Here is a 24,933-nt window from a genome sequence, read left to right as displayed (position 1 = left end):
ATGCTCTAGTTGGTTCTGAGCGCATACATAAACATTTATTATAGGGTTTTAATTGTTAAGGGACCTAAGAATAATTTGTATTGCTATGAGGCTGGGATGCTCTTGAACATCTCCTGCTGGTTGGCTGACGAGAGAGTCAAAGCAGTCAAGCCATCTCAGAGCTTTGCAAAATTTTTACAACAAAAACTGAAGTCTCATGAAATTTGAACCTGGGCCCAGTTTCGAGCAAAGCTGGGACAATTTTAGGGTTCTGCCTTCAAAGCAGATGAAACGCCGCAGTTTAAATTGAGTTTTGTTTCAGTTTTTTGGAACTGAACTGAAACTTGGGGGCCTGAGCTAACATGGACTGAAATTAAAAAGCTTTCAAAAGCTCTAAATCAGCTAGGGTTGCCAACTTTCTAATCGCACAAAACCGAACACCCTAGCCCCACCCTTTCCCTGAGGCTCCATCCCCCACTCACTACATTCCCCCTCCCTCGGTGGCTCGCTCTCCCCCACCCTCACTCACTTTCACTGGGCTGGGGCAGGAGGTTGGGGTGCGGAAGGTGGTGAGGGCTCTAACTGGGGGTGCGGGCTCCAGGGTGGGGTCAGAAATGAGGGGCTATGGGTACGGGAGTGGGCTGCGGGTTGGGGCAGGGAGTTGGAGTGCAGGGGTGGGGTGAGGGCTCCATCTGTGGGTGCGGGCTCTGGGGTGGGGTCGGGGATGAGGGGCTTGGGGTGCAGGAAGGGGTTCTGGGTTTGGGTTGGGGGACTCAGGGCTAGGGCAGGTGTTGGGTCTTGGGGTTGGGGCACAGGCTTATCTCGGGTGGCTCCCCATCAGCGGCACAGCAGGGCGGGTTAAGGCAGGCTTCCTGCCTATCCTTACTCCTCGCTGCACCCCAGAAGCGGCCAACAGGTCCGGCTCCTAGGTGGAGGTTTGCAGGCGAATCTGTGCACTGCTCTCACCCACAGGCACTGCCCTGCAGCTCCCATTGTCCAATGGTTTCCGACCAATGGGCGTGCAGAGCTGGTGCTCGGGGCAGGGGCAGCACACGGAGCCCCATTGCCCCCCTGCCTAGGAGCTGGACCTGCTGGCCGCTTCCAGGGTGCAGCTCAGAGCAAGGGAAGGTAGGGACTAACCTGCCTTAGTTCCGCAGCACCGCCGACTGGACTTTTAACAACCCGCTTGGCGGTGCTGACCGGAGCCACCAGGATCCCTTTTCAACTGGGTGTTCCAGTCGAAAATCAGACACCTGGTCACCCTAAAGTCACCGTATTATCCCTAGGGCAAAGAAATTTCATTCCCCACCACTAACCTCCCTATGGTCTGAGAGAAAGGCTAGAGATCAGGATATGTTTCCTGTTCATTACCTGGGGGAGCTGGCAGGTTTATTCCCCTGACAATGATAAGATGCATTTCCGTACTGTTGAGTTCAGAAAATATCCTGGAGAGGGAAGAAGAGATACAAAATACAGGTTCAGTCTAGTAGCCTGGCATTTCTCAACCCACTGAAAGGCCAGGATTCCACTGCTGTAGTTCAGAGACATGACACTTGGCAAACATGAAAGGGAATGAGAGTCCTGGAGAAAAGCCTATTTCTACATAAAACTCAACTCAAGAATTGGAGAGGAGAGGGAAGGCAAAGTGGAAACAGGCAAAGGCATCAGTTTTTTGGTTCTGTGTTGGATCTGGGTTACAGATAGCATTGTGAAGGATGCCAAAGACAGGATCCTCAAAGACATCAGTTCTGGGGGAAAAAACATGGTTAAAGCAGGGAGAGTTGGGGGAAGATGCAGCTGGATTTGTCTTTGCAATAAAGAGACCTAAAATGGAAGTTGTGAAACAGCTACTTAATAAATCCGAAGAATCCTTAAATTTTTAGAAGTCTTTTCTTAGGAATGTGGAGCAGTTCTGAGTGCCTACCTCTTGTTTGCTCTGATGGGAGTTAAAACCCTCTATCCCCTGTACGTGGATTAGAAATTAGTATTCCATCCCAGACTGACAAGGACACGCTTTGACTTTTCATACCTTATTATTTTAAAGGTTCTCTCCTCAAAGTGATGGCTGGGGGGATCCATCCCCTGGGCCTGTGCAAGTTGCAGAATCTCCAGGTCCTTTTTACATCCTTGTGCCAGTTTTTCAAACCTGTAAAGCAGTGGTGGAGACCACCCAAGGACAGCACACAGTATTTCACTGGGTACAAGACACAGACTGATTCACTCAGCTTCACCACCTCACACCACAAGTAAATCAGTGACCAACAGCCCACAAACACCAATCTCCTTTTGTACTGGAAAGCATGGCAGCCCCTGCTCTGCGTAGACCCAGGGAAGAAGTGACCACATGATGTGATAAATACAGATGGTAGCAGCAGACTTACCGGGCTGTTTCAGTTATGTTTCCCAGATGCATGAACTGCCTGGAATACTGCAAACATTTCTATTAACAGAAAAAATAAGTAAAAATGATTATCCCATGCTACACATCTCTGAAGAAAGATTTCAGATTGAGGACCTGCATGTTACACAGAAGAAGAGAAGCAAAGGTTACTCACGCTGTGCAGTAACTGAGGTTCTTCGAGATGTGTCCCCCTATGGGTACTCCACTTGTAGATGCAGCAGTGCCCCCTGCGCCCGGGATCGGAGATCTTCCTCAGTAGTGCCTATCGGACCGTACATGCGCACCTCCCCTTCTCGCACCGTGCGCAGGACGTATATATAGCTCTGTGCGGTCTGATCGCCCCCAGTTCCTTCTCTGCCACAGAGCTTATGTTTTCGGCTCCGAAACAGAGGGCAGGAGGGTGGGTAATGGAACTCCCATAGGGACACACATCTCAAAGAACCTCAGTTATTGCACAGAGTGAGTAACCTTCTCTTCTTCTTCTTCAAGTGATGTGCCTATGGGTGCTCCACTTGCACATAACTAGAAAGCAGTGCCCCTAATTGGAGTGTGGCTGATGAATAGGCCTTGCATCCAAAGAGATCTTGAGGTTTCCTCTCTCTATCTGGATTATTAGAATGGGATTGGAACTCTCTCTTGCACCACACTGACCACCAGAGAATTTGGGATGGGGTGCAAAAATAAGAATTTCAAATCCTTCCCTGGAACATAATATTTCCTGATGGTGCATTTGTAGGTTGGTGGAATAGATGCTGGGGTCTGCCACAAAACCTTCGTGGGGGTCCAGAAGAGCCTCACTGATCACAGTGCGATCTTGGGAGAAGAGAATGTATGAAGTATATCCAACAGTTTATGCTGCTGGTCTTTAATTTCCTCCAATAGGATCTGTAAAGATTCTGCAACCCTGCGGAATAACTTCTGAAAGTGTCTGAAGTCGTCGGCAGATGTGGGTGGTGGGGGCATGATAGCCTCATCAGGTGAGAATGAAAAACGTAAGATTGGTGGAACTTCCTCCTCCTCATGTTCTTCCTGTTCATTTGGTGCCAGCGGTAGTTCAACCTCTTAAGGGTGAAAGACCGATGGAGAAGGGAGAGGTGTAGGTCTCCGTTCAGACTCCCTGGAAGGGTTCACCAACTGTGCCCTGTACACAGCCCAACGGTCATAATATGGCCAGTTTGGTGGGAGTGTCACATGTGGTTGATAATAATATATGGAGATATACCTATCTCATAGAGCTGGAAGGGACCCTGAAAGGTCATCAAGTGCAGCCCCCTGCTTTCACTAGCAGGACCAAGTACTGATTTTGCCCCAGATCCCTAAGTGGCCCCCTCAAGGATTGAGCTCACAACCCTGGGTTTAGCAGGCCAATGCTCAAACCACTGAGCTATCCCTCCCCCCATGGTTGCATCCATGGTGGCCACTGCCAGGCTTGAGGACCAGCGGGAGATTGTGTATAGTGAGGATAGGCAGTTACGAGTTGCCGTGTAGTCGAGGGAACAATAGAGCCCTCGCCTCTTCCTCATCACTAGGGAAGGGAGGTGCCATTCTTGGTGGAGAGAGGGAGGAGTGGCGTGAGTCTGGAGAGGAAGGTGGAAGTGGGGGAGGTCACACTGCAGAAGAGGAGACTCAAGAGTGTCAGAGACCAACAGGTCCGTTGGGTATCTGAAGTCTTGAGGGGTGGGGGTGGGGGTGGGGAAGAAGCATCATCGGTGCTGATGGAAGACACAACACCGAAGGAAGATGTATGTCCCTGAGACATCGGTAGATGGCGCTGGAGGCTAGACCGGTTCCACTGGTTTGCTCGGTGCTGCTGACTAGGTCGGTGCCAACGATTTCGCTAGTGCCAAGGTCTTACTTGGTACCAGAAACGGCATTGGTGCAGGAGCTCCTGAGGGCAGCTTGGCTTGGTCTCCCTAGAGCTGGGAAATACTGCCAAGGGCCGTAGATCTGCTCGGTTAAGACCGTTTAGACCATTTCTTTGAGCCGGTACCGGAGGTACTCAGACGAGCACTGGAGCTATGTCCCCCGTCAGATGAGGCTGAGGTAACAGACCTCGCCAGGGACAGCGTTCTGGTGGGCTGTGCCTCAGACTGTAAGGAGAAAATCCGTTTATTGACATCCAAATGAGCAAGGGATGACATTCTCTTCAGGGGACGGGGAAAGTGAGGATCAGCAGATGACCTGGCAGAGCATGAGGGCCTCTCTGGGGAAGAGTCTGGGCCTGGGCTCAATGCCAGCCAAAGCAAATTCTACATAAGGAGGAGTTTCAATCTAATGTCTTGGTCCCTTCTGGTCCTGGGTGTCAGGCCAAGGCAGCGGGAACACTTTTGCAGGACATGTCTGTGACGTTACACCCCACATTCTTCATAGAAATCTTGTTATAATATGAATATCGCATAACTAAAATATGTTTTATGCAAGATGGGTCATGTGAAGTATCATTGAAAAGATTATGATCTACAAAACGTGTTTATCCAATTTGTATGCATGTATCATTTCTGTATCTGACGTTAGAAATATTGACTATGCAACAATTACAATTGTGTGTGTACTTGGGGGAACGCCCACCAGACAGTAGGCAATCAGCCTGAATGAGCCATTTAAGATGGACAATAGAACTTTGAAGATACTAATCTCCCACCTTCCTAAGGAGCTTCCTGGGATGTTGTTTTGACACTGCAGGGTCATCTGAGGATATCACCTGGTACAGAATACCACCTTGGACACTGCTGGTATTTTTCCACTGGAAACAAAGGGTTCCTGCCTTACGTAAATTCTATTTAAGGCTGGGGAGTAAGGCATTCAGGACTCTTCTCCATTGCCTCCCCATACAAGAAGGAAGATTGCTAAAAACACCTGAAGGGAAAGGCAGAGGCTGAGTCTGCCGAGAGAAATAACTGGAACTCTAAGCTAGAGAAACTCTGCAACCTGCCTAAAACAATATTTAGGGTGAGAAATTACATTTTGTAACCTGTTTCTTGAGTGTATTAAGCTTAATTTGTGTATTTTGTTTTATTTGCTCGGTAATCTGCTTTGTTCTGCTATTTGCTATCCCTTTTATCACTTAAAATTTACCTTTTGTAGCTAATAAGCTTATTTATGTTTGTACAATTCATATCTGGGGGAGCAAAAAGCTATGCATATCTCTCTCCACGTTGAGGGAGGGGGCAATTTTTATGAGTTTGCACTGTGCAGATCTCTCCATACAGCGCAAGACAATATTATTTTGTGTTTACACTCCAAAGGAGGTGTGCACGAGTACTGAGTAAATCCCCAAGCTGAGTCTTCGCACATAGAGCTGATTTCAGTCTGTGTCTGCAGCTGGGAGTGGCCTTACCTGTGTGTGCGCGCTAGAGAAGGCTTGAGGGCCTGGCACAGCTCAGACAGGGTGAGGAAACCCAGGCTGGTGGAACCAGTGGGACCCCAACACATCAGGTGGCACGCCGGACGGGAGGTTCAATCCATCACAGTGTCCCTCTCCCAGACAGCGGATACACTGAGTGTGGCCATCCGTGGCGGGGAAGGTGGCACCTCAAGACATGCACCTCTTAAACCCAGAGGATCTGGGCATAAGGGTGGAGGGAAAGGCTTCCCAGTCGGGAAGGGTGGGAAGCAGGGAAAAACAGAAACTCAAACTATTAAAGAACTGTAAAGGTTCAAAATAAAAAAAACAAAACATTTTTTTTGGATAGAAGAGGAAAGGAGAAGAAGAAGAAAATACTACACTGCTGCGAATTCCGTCTCAGACCAGAAGCAGTAGAGAGGGAACTGGGGGCGGTCGGATTGCACAGTGCTATATATAAATTCCCATGCACAGCGCAATGGGGGGAGGTTTGTATATGTGTAATCCGATGGGCACTGCTGATGAATCTCTCTGATCCCAGCCACAGGGGGTGCTGCCGCACTTACAAGTGGAGCACCCATAGGGACATCACTCAAAGAACGACTCCCAGTTTGTCCAAATCTCTACAGGTGACTCCATCTCCCCTCCCCGCCATTTAAAACAAACAAACAAAACCAAATACAGTGTTAGCTTAGTTTCCTCTGCCTTCTGTCACTTTTTCCTCTAATAGTTTTAGACATGGCATTCACCCCAGGATTAGCTGTGCCCTAAGAATTAAGGCTAATGTTTTCAAACTTGGGTGTCCAAAATTAGACACCTAAACCAATGGCCTGATTTGCAGCAGTGCAGAGCACAAGGGCTCCCACTGACTTCAAATGGAAGGACCTCTGAAAACCAGGCCATTGATTTAGGTGCCTAACTATAAACACCATATTTGAAAATGCTGGTCAAAGGGCTTATATAAAATCAACATCTTTAAATAGGAGCTGAAAATCCTACCTAAACAATGATGGGATCATGATCACAGCAGCAGCAAAAGCCAAAGAAACACTATAAATCATACAAAGCATTTCTTCCATCGCTGGATTCTTAAATAATGATGCACTGAAAGGAAAAGGTAGTTACCTCATGCTGGTCCTTTAGCAGTTTTATGAGCTGAGTGTACACCTCTTCTGCCTTCTGAGAGAGTTTGACCTCCTCATGGTGTATGAAGATAAAGTCACTCTCATCATCTGTAGGGGGTGTTGGTAGCTGCACAATACCACACAACATGGCACATCAGAGCTCCTTGCAGGAACACGGAAGCAGAACAAAAGCAGCAAGAGGGGATGGGAAAAGTGTGAGGAGATCAGGGAAGGTGGGTGCGGACAGTGGCAAAGGGATATGGCATCTCTCACTCTAGGTCACTGGTTCCAATCCATCTGTTAGTTGCCACCAAGTGATGACTGCCCATGCAATACGAGCTGGTGGTCTCAGCTCAGCTATTAAGATTACAGTTATTTGTCTCAAAGTAGCATCTTTGAGGCCAGGGAGCAAATGGGTCATGAAGCCTAAACTCCCCACTCCCTCCCAGAGGTGGTTCCTTCAGGTCAGGATCGGGCACTTTTGGGCTATAGGGGAGGAGGAGGAAGAACAGCACTATGACTGGAGCTTGCACTGCCATTGCCTGTTCTGTAGCTATGTGAAAAACATCCGTTTCTAGAGCTGTCAATCTGGCACCTTTCACCAGCACTGAATTCACATGAGAAACATTAAGTTTTAAAGCATTCTTAGATTTATGCAAGCAACAGGAGATTTGAGATGCCCAAGGAGCAAAGCAGAACATTTTCTTTATAGTCTCTACTAACCTTGGAAATATCAACAGATTTGCCACTTTTTGCCAGCTCAATCTTTGGGTCTAAGTTCTTTGCTGTCCTGAGATACAGCTTGGCTTGTTCAAGGTCATTCTGCTGCTTTGCTTTGATCGCAGCCTTCAAGTATTGCTTCTTCCTGTTCTCCAGAAATTCTAGCTGTTCACTTGCTGAAAAGGAACAGCTATATAAAACACTTATCTGACATAACCATGTCAATGCACCACGTTCATTCTGTTTGATTTATACTGTGGAAAGAGTCAAAGCCCAGGTACCAGCTGAAAACACTTGCCTGTGTGTTTGATATGCAATAGTCACACCATGGTTAGTTCCACTTGTATACTAGTACAAAAATAATACTAATTTCCATTTCTTCCATCAAGGAATCCTAAAGCAATTTACAAACCAACAAACTTTTATTTAAAGCACTACAATAAACCTGTGAGGTAGGTACAAATTATTGTCCCCATTTTACAGAAGGGGAAAACAGAGGTTAAATGACTCGTGCAAGGCTACTGAAGAGCTGTGAAAGTCAGCTGCAGATCTGGATTTAAAACTTGAGCTGACTTCCCAGTTCCATGTTCTATCTTCTAAAAACACCTCATAATTGAATGATGCGTTATCTGTATATGTGCACGCAATATATTGTATACTTTCTTTATACACATACTTTTCTTCTCTCTCAACTTACCAGAGAAAGCAAACACATTGACCTCAATGACAAAAGAGCAATTACTTCATTGGAAGGCACATTGAGACCACAACCATCATAGCTCATCCCTCTTCCTGCCTTTTTATATCCCACTGTTACTACTTCTTGGGTCACCACCATCCCTGAACAGCTGGTACAGTTTTAAGACTCAGGAAGGATTAATTTACATCATCCGTGCACCATATCCTACTTTCTCCACACTTTTCTTGGCATAGAGGGTGTAGTGTAGTGGGTCGACTACCTCTGTTTCCCTAGAGTCTTATATTGTGTCCACCTATTGCAGTATCCAAATGCAATTACACAAGCTATGCACTTGCAGGAGGTAGTTTTCTCACCATACAAATACACAGAGCAGGCTGATAGCACTCTTAATACCAGAAAGAATAGACTGACTGACATATAGTCCCATCTTCACAGTGGAGCTGGCAGCATCACTGTTGTGTGCAATTTGCCCAGTCATCCAAATCCAAACCAATCAGACAATGTTGCTTGCTCTGATTTTAACTTAGCCAAAGCAGCCAGAATACAGTGTGCTCAGTGGGGTTTAGAGAAGGAAAAGGTATTTTCATGCAGGCTCTGCAGAGAGTGGACTAAGCAAAACCTTGGTATCCCTCTGCACCCCCATCTTTCATAGTGGGTGCCTTTGCATTGCAGGCCTTAAATGAAGCTGCCTTTTCCAAATGCATCATCCTTCAAGAGGAGAAGAGACATACCAGCTCAGAGATGCTCCAGCTTTGCTCCACTGAAGGTAACTTTGGTATGGGAGCCTAAAGCCAGCTTATATACACAGCAAGACGAGCATGGCATGGTGTCACATCATCTCTGACATATGTGAAGTATGGGCAGCTGAGGGTGGCACTGTATGACTCTGGGGGCCACACTTGGCTTGTGCAGGGCACATGTTGGTTACCCTAATCTAGCTTTACCAAAGCAAGATATTGGCACCTCCTGCAGGGTGGATCTGTCCCGGCTCCTGGTACTCTTTTTTACTGTAGAACAATTAAAGCACTAAGGAGAGACTTGTGGGTAAGTGCTATGTAACAACCATCAGCTGGGCTGCAGAGAGCAGGTATTATCTTAATATTTTAATGAAAGGGAGAGAAGCCTCAATTCCATAACTGACTAATTACATCTGAGGAACTCCATTTATACACTGAAATGATCATTAACATCGCAGCTATAGCAGCAAAAATGAGGAAGCCAAATCTAATGCAGACTAACAGATTTTAAGGCTTGAGAGACCATACACACGGATAATCTAGCCTGACCTCCTGCATAACACACACCACAGAATTTCACTCAGAAGAGAGGATGGTGTGAGCTGGTTGCTATAGCATTCAGGAACACATCCTCACTCCCAAGAAGCTCTCCATTACACAAATGGCCAGTGGGGCTCTGTGAAAGGTGTACTTTGCTTTGAAGAATTTTCCAAATGTAGAATGAGAAAAGAAGACTAGGCGTATGGTTAAGGCTCAGCATTGGCAATCAAGAAGCCTGGATCCCATTCCCAGTAAACCACAAGCTTACTGTGCAGCTTTCGGCATGTCAAACTTACTCACTTTGCCTCTGTTTTCACAGCAGTAAAATGAATATTGTACAGGCAGGCATTTACTGACCTGACAGGAAGGTAATAAGGATTAATTCATTACCATTTGTGAGCCAGTTTGAGATCCTCAGATGGAAAGAAAGAGAAATACTATGCATTAGCCACTGTGAGACACACGATACTGCACTCAATCAGCCAGCTGTCTGGACTAGCAAGCTCAACAAACTTGTGTGAATTCATTTTGAGTTCCGTAGCCAGCAGAGATGCCTCAGTTAAGCATTATGAATCAATAAGTTTATTGCATCAGAATTAATGAACTCATCATCTTTCTAGTCACCCACTTTGCCTCCTGGAAACAAAACTGCATAACTGATTAGGATCTGCTCCCCCAAAATGGAGTGGTGCTCCTCCTGAAGTGAACCAGAGCCACACATTCATGTCTACAGGCAGTATTTTTTCCCAAAACTTTAAGAAAACATTAAGAATGTTTGGTCCAAATGGACCGGCATGTGGATTGCTGGGAGTGATCATCTCTTCATCCTTACCGGCTAAAGGGAGATGGTCGTTCGATACAGCTTTGTCTGGTGCTGTTACAGGAGTGGATGGTGATGTAACTTTTTTCACACTCTCAGAAGAGTGCTCTTCCTGGGCTACAGCAGATGGCACCATAATTGGCTTAACAACTTGTGTTGGCTTCTTAGGCAGCTGAGCAGGCCTCTTGGCAACTGGGGCCTGTGTGGGAGGTTCGCTCTAGCATGGCAAAAGGAACTAAATGTTAAATTCATAAAAACTAATACAAGGCTCAGGCAACTCAAAACATTAATGGCACAGTCCACTATATCAGACTTCTGCTGTTACACTGAGAGTAGCAAAAGACCCCAGACAGACACTAACTCAGTCTAAAAGTGATGTCATGCCAGGTTTGGCTGCTTGCTTGGACAAGAAACAGATTAAACATGGTGCTTATTCAGAAGAGAGGCAAAGAAAGGCAAGAACAGAAAACTGTCAAGATATTTTTCACCATTTAAAATTACACTCCACTTGAAAATATGAAACATCGGTCAGTAACAATCTGAGTGGAAAGAAACAACCCAAAATCTTATGGTCGGTGTAGATTGCTAGACAGCATGTAAACCCCATATAAAATTCTGATCCACCAGGAGGCAACTTTTGAGTGCCAAAGGGCTGTACAGGTGGAATAGCCACCACACAGGCAGTTGTTTTGAAGACAAAACCCACATATAAATGGATACAGGGAAACAGATACAAAGAAAAAAAGGCAAGCCAAATTTGGCCCTATAAATCCCTTTAAAACAATTCAAGGTCTTTCATGCAGGATGAACTCTTTGCAATTCTCACCTCATCAAAAGATAACCCCTCCTTTACACTCCCAGCTGATTCTTACCGTCTCCCCGAGAGACAGGAATGCTGTACTCTTCTGGCTTCCAGAAGAAAGGTACTTTATTGCAATACCTCACCCAGCTGGAAATCCAATAGCTTCTTCTCCACCCACAAGAAGATACGTTTTTTTTTTTTTTAAATTATACATATTGGTAAGTAATTCAAACCTCCACCTCTTCATCTTCATCTTCTTTCTCCTCCATGTTAGCCAGGTGGCTGGCGCTTTCCAGCACGGCAGCTATTGTACTGTCGCCATCTGTGGGTGTCACACCAGGAATGGGGGGGAATCCTGAGACGGAAGGAGATATGGTTCAAAACAACCAAATAAAACAAACCTTGAATTCTGTACCTTTTGCCCTTTCCAGGGATGTAAGTCTTTCTCTCGGTCATCATCCCTTCAGGATCAGTGCTTGGAAAAGCGCCATGGTTCTGAAAGTATTTATCATCATCCAACAGCAACCCCTCGGAAAGTCTCTCTCACATAATTTTAGAAGTCAATGCCTCATGAATCACAAAAGGCAGAGAAAAACGCTATGCACTATTCGAAAACTGATATTCTCGCTTTCCCAGTGGTATTACACATTCCTAACAATGATATTTCACTATTATTGGACTGTTAGACATGCACTGATTTCTCAGTCTAGCTGCTTTTTTGACACAGGATTAGGCCTGAGTAACCAATCCTGATCTGTGTAATCTTCAACCCCTGTTACGCCTTGTTTCCCCGATAACTATTACTGTGTGTGCTCTACTGGAACATCAGAGCAATGCTACATCCTACTGCAGCTCAGCAGTTTCAGCAAGAGCAGCACCACAGTAGTAAAGAAACGTTAAACCCATTGTAATTCTTTTGACCATTTTCTGTCCTTTTGAAGGGGAGTGAACGGCTTTGATAATGGGAGACAGTCTTTAATTTCTAAGGCCTTGACTACATTGCCACTTACAGCGCTGAAACTTTCTTCACTCATGGGTGTAACGCCCTCCCGCCCCCAAGCGATGAAGTTTCAGCGCTGTAAAGCAGCAGTGTAGATAGCGCTGGTAGCTATTTCTCTCGTGAAGGTGGTTTTATTACAGTGCTGGGGGAGCTCTCTCCCAACGCTGAAGCTGCGACTACACGGCAGCACTTTAACGTCAGCTGTGTAGACATACCCTAAGTCACCAGTTCAAATCCAGCCTGGGTCAGCAGTGACCAGAGTTACCACTATAAGATAGCTATTGGATGGCATTCACATTGCTAAAATCATTCTTGTTAGTAGTCTCAGCAACCAGGCCAAGGACTGGCTGAGACCAAACCGCTCTCTCACCGCAGAGACGGTTACTCCAGGGGAGAGGGCAGGTTTGAGGTATATTGCAGAGCAGTCTGTGCAGCACCTGATCCATGACTAAACAGAGGATTTCTGTCTCTAAAGCGGTCATGTCTGGCACCTTTCAAAGTTCAGATGCAGTGAAATGCACACAAATATCCTCCACACCTAACACAACATAGCTGGTTTCAGTGGGTGTTCATGTAAGTCACATATGCCCTTAAAAGCCTGGTTTGGAAAATAATTACATAGCCAAGATGTGTGAAGAAGTTTAGGAACCCACTGGTTTATACATATAGCAGTTTTCTCTTAAAGGCATTGACATTTCACAGGAAACAGGCCATGTTTTACAAGTTGTGGTGGTTTGTGTTTTTTTAAAATACATTAAACCATCACAGCCACCTAAAAAACTTGGCACAGGGATTAAAATAGATGGCTGTGCCAAGTACATCCCCTGGAAAGAGAGAGCTGGGCATGGTGATCAAAGGAGTGATATCATGGTGTTCAGATACAGTGATGAACACGGCAGGATATGGAACTACCAGGATAGAGGATATTGAATAGCTGAAGTTAGAGACAGAGAATTCCTATCAGGCCATCTTATCCATCCCCTTATGAATGCAGGATCATTCCTTACGGTATAGAGAACAGAAAAAAGGAAGTGTGGCTAGTCCTGGGTTCTATTCCTGGCCCTGCCACTGACTTTTAACGTGACCATGTTGGGTCACTTTGCCTCTGTGTGTCTTAATTTCCCCAACTGACCTTGGAGAATAACAACACTGACCTTCTTCATAGGTAGGGCCCTAACAAATTGATGACCATGAAAAACGCATCACGGACGATGAAATCGTGTCTCCCACCATGAAATCTGGTCTTTTGTGTGCTTTTACCCTATACTATACAGATTTCATGGGGAAGGCCAGCATTTCTCAAATTGGGGGTCCTGACCCAAAAGAGAGTTGAAGGGGGGGAATCAAGGTTATTTTAGGGGGGTCACGGTATTGCCACCCTTACTTCTGCACTGCCTTCAGAGCTGGGTGGCTGCAGAACTGCAGCTGTTGGCCAGGTGCCCAGCTCTGAAGGCAGTGCCCCGCCAGCAGCAGAACAGAAGTAATACCATATGTGGCAATACCATACGATGTCACTTCACTTCTGCGCTGCTGCCTTCAGAGCTGGATGGCCAGACAGTGGCAGCTGCTGACTGAGGGCCCAGCTCAGCAGGCAGCAGCGCAGAAGTAAGGGTGGCAATACCATACCAGGCCATCCTTACTTCTGCGTTGCTGCTGGCAGCTGCTCTGCCTTCAAACCTGTGCTCCTGGCCAGCAGCCACCGCTTTCCTGCTGCCCAGCTCTGAAGGCAGCACCGCCACAAACAGCAACCGCAGAAGTAAGGGTAGCAGTACTGCAACACCCCGTCCAATAACCTCATGAACCCCCCACAACTCTTTCGGGTCAGGATCCCGACAATTACAACACTGTGAAATTTCAGGTTTAAATAGCTGAAATCATGAAATTTACTATTTTTAAAATCCTATGACCGTGAAATTGACCAAAATGGACAGTGAATTTGGTAGGGCCCTACTCACAAGGGTGTTGCAAGGTATATTTAATAGGTGTAAATAGACTTATGCCTACTGTAGACCTGGAAATACCTGCTAGAACATCTCCAGGGATTTCACAACTCCCTACAAATAAACTAAAGAGCAAATATTCCCAGTGCTTCCCCTCCCCCAAACTGGGCTAGCGGATGGGGCAGGGAGTAACCACTCATGCGCTTGCCTATTGTTAAATCATGCTCTCCAACTTGTCTGAGTAGGGCCAGCTGGAGCACTGTTCAAATGTTCACACTTCCTTACAAACAAGGTCACTAGCCAAGAATATGCAACCATGTGAAAAAGTTAACAAGCGTAATAAGCAGTTCTGCAGTGTATTCTTCAATGCTGTCACAGAGCCAAGCCAGTCTTCTCACTGTGAAACAGGAGGAGGAGCTCAATGGCCTTCTGAAGCAATACTGCCAGAAGTCCTCTGGGTCCTAACAAATAAGGGAAATGTTGGTGATAGGGTATTTCATATATACACTTACCTGGGGGAACTGGTAATTCAGCAAAATTCACTTTTCTCCCTGCTTTATGGGTTCTTATGGCATCTTGGTATTGCTGTAATCAGAGATGTGGTTAGGCATAGGCTGGACTTGGCTATTGTTAAGTTAGCAGTCATTTCATGCTCAAACTAGGAGAAACATTGATGCAGAATGTAAGGTACTTTGATACAAAGTCACATGCTGCTTTCCAAGTCCTTTGTGCACTGCAGGTTTTCTATACAGACATGAATCTTTGCCGCACTTGTTGCTAGGACCGGCATGGGCCTTGAAGGGCTGCAGAAGCCCCAAATGCAGACAGTGAACAAAATAAGTGTCTCTCTCATCTTTCTTCTTAGTGGCCTCTCCACTCCCTAGGCCAGTGGTCCCCAAACTATGGGGCACACCTTGAACATTCAGGGGGGTGCACAGGGAGCCCAGGTCAGTCCCCATGTGGGGGGGCGGGGAACGAGTGCCACCCAGCTCTGCCCCTGATGCCACCCCCCAAACTGCGGCCCTGTCCCCCAGCCGCGGCCCTGCTCCACCCTCATTCAGAATGGCCCTCTCTGTCTCCTGGCCAGCTCCATTTCCTAGCCCCAGCTCCTCCCCCATCCCCAGTTCTGCCTCTAGGTTAGCTCCGCCTCTAGCCTCAGCTCCTCCCCCCTATCCCCAGCTCTGCCTTCAGCCCATGCTCCTCTGCTGAGGAAGGCTTGACTATGCAGTAATGGAACAGGGGGTGCAGAGAGATTCCATTACTGGTCAGGCAGGTATGACAGTAACTGCCCTAGGCAATGAGCTTTTCCCTCACACTACACCAATAAACAAAACACAGAACAAAAGACATTTCTCTGCAGAAGCGTGTCCACAAAAAGCCTCAGAACTCCAAGGACTGGATAATTAGAGACAATTTTTCAGCCCCCCCCTTTTTTTTTAAATGAGCCTCCAATTCTGCACTAATGATTGTACCCACAACAGAGGTCCCTTAGATGTCTATGTCCCTGTGCTGAAGCCCACAAAAATGGGAGCAAAGTGTCTGAATGCCCAACCCTTAACATCCCTCAATTTCAACAGGTTCACACATTAACTGCCTGTGTCCCATTGAGCCTAGTACAAATTGCTTGATATACATTAGACACCATCCCATGAAAACCACTTAGGGGACTGGCGCTCCCACCTTCATAGGAGCCCCACTGCCTTCTGCAGTGGCACACGAGAAACAGCATCAAAAAGGTTACACTGGATTTAAAGTCTATTATGCAGACAGAAGGGATGGCTGAGGAGTCTAAACATCATGTTTTAAAGATCCACTCCTCAGACGCTCAGCCTCCAGTCAGTTATGTCAGCACTACACTCTCTAGGCAATTTACAAGGCAGGAATTCTCTGGATGGGAACTTAAAGAGCAAGGTTCTACATGGAGGAGTAAAACGCCATATCCACGTAGGGGTTTGCACAAGTGTCTTTGGACAAAAGGTCTCCATCCTCCCCACTGTTCTGCCTTGAAGAAACACTGAATTTCAATGGGGTTATATGTGAACAGTTTATAAAGCATTTCATTGATACAGAGATGAGTGCAGGAAGGGGCAGCAGCTTAACTATTTTAGCTCATTCCAACTGGCAGGACAATATATACAAATGAATTCAAATACTTTAATGCTTTGCTGGCCAGCTCCAGAAGCCAAGCTACTTCCTGTGCTTCCCTGTTACCTTGGCTATCCTCTCATGCATCCTGCCTTTCCGATCATCCCCACTTGCTTTGGCCTGCGCTGCTGCGGATCTGTATTTCTCCAACCTCTGCTGCAAAGCTTCCAGCACAGTTTTCGGCTGCTGAGCAGACACTAAAATAATATAGACAACGAAATGCCACATGATTGAGACTTCAGAACACGTGCCAGCTGCCTCCATTCCCTGCCTTCCCCAACCTCCTGCAGAGCCATTGACACAGAACTGAAATCCTGTCAAGGGCTATTTTATTACATAAAAGTACCACAGAGTTTTACTACTGATTAAGTGTTAATAAACACTGATGTAGGGTATGTTCTTTATTCTAGAAGAGGAGGTGCAGAGTGAGTGGGAGAGAGATTGGAGGGCATGTTGCAAGCTCTGACAGGTAAGGGTACCAGGTCTGTCTCGACCACACAGGAGCGATTAGAATGAGTGCTCCCTTTCTTTTTATTTTCAGTAGGACCTTCGATAGCAGGAGAAAGAGAGGGAAGATATACAGGAAGTCCCTGTTTCAAGGGAGGAGGAAAGTATTGCCTAGGGAGTATTGTCTTATCCCTTGCATGTTGTCAAGTATCAGGGGGTAGCCGTGTTAGTCTGTATCTACAAAAACAACAAAGAGTCTGGTGGCACCTTAAAGACTAACAGATTTATTTGGGCATAAGCTTTCGTGAGTAAAAACCTCACTTCTTCGGATGCAACCGAAGAAGTGAGGTTTTTACTCACGAAAGCTTATGCCCAAATAAATCTGTTAGTCTTTAAGGTGCCACCAGACTCTTTGTTGTTTTTGTCTTATCCCTGCTCTGGAAGGGGTTGCGTGAACATTTCTTGCTCAGGTAAGTGGTGAACAAATCTGTGGTCGGTGTCCCCCAATGCCTGAATAGCTCGTGAAGTACTAATGAGTCTAATTCCCACTCGTGGTCATGTAGGAATCTGTGACAGACTGTCTGCCATCGAGTTCTGTGTACCCGGGAGGTAGGCTGTTGACAGTGTGACGTTGTGGGAGATACACCAGTTCCACAGTCTCATCGCTTCTCACAGAGGGAGGGAGACCCAACTCCCCCTTGTCGATTTATGTAGAACATACAGGCAACGTTGTCTATTAATACTTTCATGTGTGACCCTTTGATCAGCAGGAGGAAGTAGACACAGGCACTCCTGACCCCCCTTAGCTTGAGGAGGTTGATGGAGAGAGAGATCTCAGCGGGTGACCATTTTCCTTGTGTCGTAAGGTCATTTAGATGTGTGCCCCACCCTATGAGCGATGCATCGGTGTTGAGAAGCAATGACGGAGTTTTTCGGCAAAGGGGGTCCCTTTGCAAATGTTGGCTGGGTCTTTCCACCCGTCTAGGGAGATTTTGACCCTGGTGGGTAGTGACAGGGGTTTGTCTAGTCTGTCTCTGTTTGGTCTGTAAACCAAGCTGAACCACATCTGAAGTCACTGCATGTGAAGTTTGGTGTGAGGTATTACTACTGTGCCTGCTGACATATGCCCTAAGAGTTGTAGGAAGTCTGGCTAATATTTGTGGGCTGTTTTGAATGGTCTTTGTGAGTGTAGTCAGAGAGAGAGAGAGAGATCTGTGCTGAGGTAGGAGGGCTCTGGCCCATAGTGTGTCAAGGTTGGCCCCTATAAACTCCAGGCGCTGCACTGGAGTGAGGGTTGATTTCTGAGCAATGATCTGCAGGCCCAGCTCCGTAAACAAGCGAACTGTGGCTTCGGTGACTTGGTGAGCCTCTTGGAGAGGCCAAGCTCTGAGGAGGCAATCGTCTAGGTAAGGGTAGACCATGATCCCTGGTGCATAAGTGGGCAGCCACTACTGAGAGAACCTTGGAAAATACTCTCAGGGCTGATGATAACCCAAAGGGGAGCACCCTGTACTGGCAGTGGTCTTGGCCCAGAGTGAATCTGAGAAATCGTCTGAGAGTCGGGTAGGATGGAGATGTGAAAATATGCATCGTGAAGATTGAGGGCCGAAAACCAGTCTCCCCATTCTAAAGCTGGAATGATTGTTGCTAAAGTGACAATCTTGAATTTCTGAACTGTGACAAACTTGCTGATAGCTCTAAGGTCTAATATAGGTCTCCAGCCCCCCTTTTTCTTGGGTATTACGAAGTACTGAGAGTAGAACTCTGTCTCATAGATGTTGAGGTACCGGTTGTATGGCTCCCAAATGGAGGAGAGGGTCTACCTCTTATTGTAGTAAACTCTCGTGAGAAGGGTCCCTGAAGAGGGACGGGGCAAAGTATTGTGGAGGAGGCAAAGAGGTAAAATGGAGAGTACCTATAGCGATCTCTAGAAACCATCAGTCTGATGTTATGTACTCCCAGGTGCTGCAGAAAGCTGCCAGACGGTAGCCAAATGGGTGGGTAGTGATGGTTTGTTGTAAGAGTTGCAGAGAGTGGTCTGCTGGCATCTTGACCAACATATCAAAATTGGTGTTTGGACATGAATGGCTGGGATGAGGAAGATTGCTGACCAGATGGTTTATGTCTTGAGAATTTAATTTTCTTCCTCTGCAGCTTGTAGTATCATTGAGCTGGGTACTGGCAGGTGAAGAGTTTATGTTGGGGCTGCAGACTAAATTTCTTCTTTTGTCCCAATGTGCACATGACCAGCGAATGGGGAGTGGCCAAAGAATCCCTCAGAGTATGAAGGGAGGCATTGGTTTTCTCCGCGAAGAGCTTGCTGCCCGGAAGATCTTTGAAGGTTGACTGCACCTTCTTTGTGAAACCCGACAAATGGAGCCAAGAGACACACCGCATCACCACCGCCATGGAGATGGATCTGGCTACAGTATCGGCAGCATCGAGGGCACACTGTATTGTTGTCTTTGCTTCTATCTGCCCCTCTTGAATGATGGCCTTAAATTGGTTGCGATACAACTCAGGCAGCTGCTCAGTAAAATTGTTCAGTTTTGAGTAGTTTGTGGAATCGTATTTCGCCATGAGGGCTTGATAGTTGGTAACTCGAAACTGAATTGTGACTGAGAAGTACACCTTCCTTCCAAAGTGGTCCAGATGCTTCCAATCCCTATCGTAGGGAGTGGGCCTCGTGTGATATTGACAGCCATGAGAATTAAAGCATCCACCATGATGGAGTACGGTAGAGGGTGGAAGAAGAGGAACTCTACTTCTCTCACCGGGACTAGTAGGACTTTTTGTCTGCTCTCTTGCAAGTTGGTGTGACTGATGCTGGGGTCTGCCACATGGTTCTTGCAGGGTCGAGAAGAGTCTCATTGATAGGGGGGAAACTTTTGAGGAGGAAGATCAGTGGAGGATGTCCCGGAGCTTGTAGTGTGTGTCCTTGACTTCCTCCAGCAGTATCTGGAGAGAGTCAGCCACTCTCTTTGTGAGATCCTGGAATAGGCGAAAATGATCCAGCAAGGATTGTGAGGGAGGCATGACCGTCTTGTCTGGGGAGGAGGATGAGGGGTCACTGCCTCCTCAGCATCACCCTCACACTCCTCCAGGACTTCTTCTGGGGGCTCCAGGGCCCTGAACACTGTGGCTGAGGAAGCGTGACTTGGGGCCTCATGGGTGGGACTAGAAACCTGAGAGGCACGGGGCAGTATGCAGCCCAGTCGTTCCAGTAGGGCCACTGGGGTGGAGGGTGGCACGGAGTCCAGTGATGGTGCCAATGGATGGCCATTCCAGGATGATGATGATGGGGTCTTCTGAGGATATGCTTGGGGGCCCTGCTGGTATTGGGCACCCTAGGGGGCTTGGGAGGTGTACTAAGATATTCCCTCCTCCGGTTCCCTATCTGAATCTGCTCTAGAAAGCAGGAGTGCATGACAAGGCAGCAGGGAAGACTCCCATGCCAGACGGAGGCTGTGTGTGGAGGTCCCAGTACTGAAGAGAGGAGACTTGACTCTAGCACATCATTACACGGAGGTCTCTTGAGTGCTGGAATTGTGGTGGTGCCAACCGGCTCAATGCCACTAGCAGTGCCAGGGGGTATGAAGATATTGTCCACACCGGCTGTTCAAGTACTGGATGAAGCATTGTACCGATGGGGCATCACCATACCAGTGGTGCCTTGGAGTGTTTGCTCCTGTCCTCCTTCTTAGGTACCATTGACTTGGTGCTCGTGCCCATTGGGTCTGTGGGTGCATCAATGTTACCTGCCGCAATAGTCTTTCTTGAGCTGTAGATACTGGGCTTGGCCTATTTCAGTGCTGACGGTACTGAGGATACCAAGCATGCTGGGGATCATTTGCAGCTAGCTCGTGGCTCACTCTGAGGATTTCCCGCTCTCTTTTTTGACTTATAAGCGCAGTTGGCAGCTGATTTCTTCACCCCATAGCCCTTGGATCTGCCTGGAGACTCTAGGCGCAGGTCCAGAGAAAGTCTGAGCGCCACCTCCATGAATATAATCTTCTGCCTCAGCTCTCTGTGCTTGCGAGACCAAGGTCTAAGATACTGGCAGAGAGCACAATTTTGAGGGACATGTCCTTCCCTGAGCCAACGAATGTACCGTGAGTGCGTGTCTGCGACGGTGATAGCCTCGTTGCACGAGAGGCACTTCTTGAAACCTGGATAACCAGACATACCCCAGTGGGGGAAGAGCTCCGAGTGAGAAGGGTGGGAATGAAAAAAAAGTAAAATATCTAAATATATATGTATTAGAAGATAAGGTAAAAAATAAAGACACTAGACTGACTACTACTAAAAATAAAGCTCTAGGCTACAAAGAAAAGGATGAGATAATAGTCACTAATGGACAGCTAACAGCTCTGTCTCTAGCTGGGGCGGTTGAGAAGCAACTGAGGGGGGTTAGCCCACGTGCACTGGCTACCCTCATGGCAGAGCATGAGGAGAGAGAGCACATGTGTGGGCCTAGTGGATACTGCTACCGAAATGCTCCAATCAGCAGCTTAGGGACACAAGTTAGGGCGACCAGACAGCAAGTGTGAAAAATCAGGACAGAGGGTGGGGGGATAATAGGAGCCTATATAAGAAAAAGCCCCAAATATCGGGACTGTTCCTATAAAATCGGGACATATGGTCACCCTAACGCAAGTACGCCTACAGTAGGACACCCATTGGGACACTACTCAAATTAGAAAGACAGTTTATTAGGTACTTCCATTATCCATTCCAGTATTCATGTATAACTTGGATCAGCATCCAAATATCATATAAGAATATGACTCAATACAGAGAAGTCCTGCTTTACAAATCCTACCTGAGGCTTCATGGCCCTGAGGTTTGAACATTGTGAGGGGCTGGGAATTTTCAACGGGAACAGATGCCATCCGGTTTGATGGAGCCGGTCTCTTTTCCAGGCTTTCAAGATCTGTGAGGGAACAGGCAATTTTCAAGTACAGTAACTCCTCACTTAAAGTCGTCGCGGTTAATGTTGTTTCTTTGTTACGTTGCTGATCAATTAGGGAACATGCTCATTTAAAGTTGTGCAATGCTCCCTACTAACGTCGTTTGGCAGCCACCTGCTTTGTCCATTGCTTGCAGGACGAGCGGCCTGTTGCAGCTAGTTGGAGGGGGCTTGGAACCAGGGTGGACTGGCAGCCCCCCTATTAGCTCCCCCATCAGTCCCTGCTCCCCTAAGTTCCCTGTGCAGCAGCTGCCCAGCAGGCTAGCAATTGCAGCTGTCCCTCCCCACACTGCCATGTGCTGCTCCTGCCCTCTGCCTTGGAGCTGCTCCCCGAGACTCCTGCTTGCTGTGGGGGGGGAGGGGAGGAAGAGGGGGATGTCAGGGTGTGCCCTCCCCCGCTCCTGCACCCCGCTTACCCCATCTTCCATAGAGCAGGGGGGACACACGACAGGGTTCAGAAGGGAAGGAGCTTGTTGGCAGCAGCTGAGGTCTCAGCAAACTGATCTAATTAACAAGGCAGTGTACTTAAAGGGGAAATGCGCATCTCTCTCTCACACACGCGTGTGTCTCTGTCTGCAATGCTGTCTCCCCTCCCTCCATTCCTGCTGCCTTGTAGAGTGTGAGAGTTAACCCTTGAGGGCTCAGCCAATTGCTAGTTCATCATTTAGCAGTAAGGCATTCCCTGGGAAATATCCTACCCTCTGACTCCTCCACCTCAACCAAGCTTCACAATCATCATCACCACTGTGTACCAATATTAAATTGTTTGTTTAAAACTTATTGTGTGTGTGGTCTTTTGTCTGGTTGAAAAAAAATTCCCTGGAACCTAACCCCCTCATTTACTTTAATTCGTATGGGGAAATTGGATTCACTTAACATCGTTTCGCTTACAGTCGCATTTTTCAGGAACATAACTACAATGTTAAGTGAGGAGTTACTGTATATATTAGGTAGGAATTTTTGGCATATAGGAGAGAATGTGTGAACAATCTTGGTAATTTGCTAACAATTTGAGGTCTTAATCCCCGAGAAGGATAGAGGAAAACCCCCCACCTGTTAAAATATTCCAGCTCTGGCAGTGCTCAATGTAGTAAGATGAGGCCCTGAAACAAACTCTTGTGTCAGAGGCCCAGTCTGAGGCCTGAAGCCTGAACCAAAGTACTTCCAGGCATTGCTAAGCAAAAGCTGGTCTGTGAGCCAGAGGCAGGCCCCACTCACAGAAGATGGTTGCTAGAAGCAGGTGCATCCACACAAGTGCTAATAAGAGGAACTTGTGCCAAGATGACATCAGAACACTCCACAGAGATAACAAGGAACAGGCAGGTGCATCTTAAAGACAGGATCAAAAGGACAGCATGATGGATAGATCTGTTTGAAACAAAATGATCAAAGGAGGAGACAGCACCCTAATGAGCCAAGGGGCTGTACTTCAATACGTCAGTTGGGATGAGTAATCTGTCCTGTAACTGTATAAAAGTAGGTCCCGGAGTGCGCATCTTTGTCTGGCCTAGGGGGCAGTGGAAAGTCCTGCCACTGACTCAGCCGGTCCATTGCCAGGGGGCACAAATTCGTAGTATGTCTTGTAGAGTCTATGGGAAACTATTACTGTGCTTCGTTTGACAATAAACCTGGCTCGGGTTCCTTCATAGAGTCTGTGGTCTTTGGGGGTTCTCTCAGGGTCTGCTGCGTCAGCTATCTGCACAGAACTAGGGCAGAGCACAGAGGGAACACGCACTCAGCCGACTGTTATCATCAACAAACAAGAGCAGAGCACCACACTGGTAGCTACTGACAACACTCAACACTGGATGCTTTAAAAGGTAATCTCCCCCATCACCCCACCAAACGTTGCATTTACTTATATGATATTATACTATGGGGGAAAATGTTCCTCTGACCCCAGCCAGTGATCATTTTATGTCCTAAGGATTTACACCCCTTATAACATTTTTATCCTAGCTAGTGTAACTACACTTTGTCATAATTAAAGCTATGTCCAATTATGTTTCTGAATCTTACTAAGCAGCCTCAACAACATCCTACAGCAGTGAATTCTAAAGGCCAAGTGTTGGGGGAGTATAGTTTTTATACAGTTTAAGTCTGCTGCAGGACTGGAATATTTTAACACCAATGTTTGTTCCAGGATCAGAAATTTCTACTAGTCCTAAAAGCATGGATCATGGTCCATCCAAATATCTGTAACTGTCAGGTCATGTGACAGATTTTAAAAATGACACCATTCTGATTAGCATCTTGTTCTCCTCATTTCTCCTTCCACTAACCATTTTAGCTGCTGCTATCTCACAATCTACAAGAATTAGAAAATTACACCTATCAACTGGAACCTATAATTCTCAGAAGCGTGCAGATAGTTTATACACCAATCACTAGTTTTAGCTGTTTTCTAGACATCAGCCACTAAAATCAGGTCAGAAATCAAGTGTGTGTGTGGAGGGGTGGGGGGGAGTGGAGGGAGGTAAAAATGAAGATGAAATCAGAATGTAGAAGTTTTAGAAGGAGAGGCACTCTTACAACCTGTCACTTAAATCGATGTTTCTATTACTCTAGTTTGTGGAGCAGCTTCTGTCACAATGGAAAAATGTGTGTTATAAGGATTGATGTTTTCTGCTATGCGTAGGCTAGTCAAAAACATTCAGATTTCTACAGGCTTTTTTCTTTCTTTTTTTTTTTTTATAAAGTTGCTCAAAAGCCTCTCTGCATCCCTATGGTGCTTTGCATCTTTATTTGATGTGAATACAAATTATGACACCAGAACTGAAGTCATCCAACAGGAGAGAACCAAACCACAAAGTGAACTGGACAGATTTAAGGGAAGAAAAGGGATGAAGAAGGTTGGAGGTAACAAGGAGAGATTCAGTTCTAAGAAATGTAAATTCCTATTTCCCAGTGTAGGGTGTGTGAGTGAAAGACATACAAAATGGAGGAGGCATAATCAAGCAGCTACACCCACTGCACTACAGCAAGTTCAGCACCATCTTGACTCCATCTTATCCCAGTAATGCTATTTCATATAGCCATGAACTGGAGATGATGTAGGGAATGTGTGGAATCAGAACTTGGAGGGAAGATGTCCACAAGAGAATCTTTGGTCCACAATGTGGAGTCCAAAAACCACTGCCTTAAACCATTGGGAAGCTGAGATTCTCAGCACCCATTTCTAACCCAGATGGTTCAAGAGAGTGACTTTAAAATGGGTGCTGGCCCTTCAGTTCACTATGCCCATTTGTTACTAGATAACAGGAGAG

General features: G+C 46.7%; 1 protein-coding gene across 5 annotated transcripts in view; it reads right to left on the bottom strand.

The window, feature by feature from the left end:
• The window catches only part of CC2D1B (coiled-coil and C2 domain containing 1B), a 67,262-nt gene that overhangs the window by 17,683 nt on the left and 24,646 nt on the right, over positions 1-24,933 (bottom strand). For 4 of the 5 annotated variants that reach the window (XM_054037122.1, XM_054037126.1, XM_054037123.1 and 1 more), the window contains exons 10-19: positions 21,521-21,631; positions 16,318-16,448; positions 14,619-14,691; positions 11,400-11,521; positions 10,377-10,581; positions 7,571-7,743; positions 6,849-6,974; positions 2,361-2,419; positions 2,009-2,125; positions 1,351-1,424 (exon numbers count right to left, since the gene is read on the bottom strand). In XM_054037122.1, coding sequence (XP_053893097.1) covers positions 1,351-1,424; positions 2,009-2,125; positions 2,361-2,419; positions 6,849-6,974; positions 7,571-7,743; positions 10,377-10,581; positions 11,400-11,521; positions 14,619-14,691; positions 16,318-16,448; positions 21,521-21,631 — 1,191 coding nt within the window. The remainder of the gene's footprint in view (positions 1-1,350; positions 1,425-2,008; positions 2,126-2,360; positions 2,420-6,848; positions 6,975-7,570; positions 7,744-10,376; positions 10,582-11,399; positions 11,522-14,618; positions 14,692-16,317; positions 16,449-21,520; positions 21,632-24,933) is intronic. The other variant, XM_054037125.1, reaches the window with a different exon arrangement.

This window comes from Malaclemys terrapin, chromosome 8, assembly GCF_027887155.1.
Source record: "Malaclemys terrapin pileata isolate rMalTer1 chromosome 8, rMalTer1.hap1, whole genome shotgun sequence".
Lineage (NCBI taxonomy): Eukaryota > Metazoa > Chordata > Testudines > Emydidae > Malaclemys > Malaclemys terrapin.
This window is presented reverse-complemented; position numbering and strand designations above follow the sequence as displayed.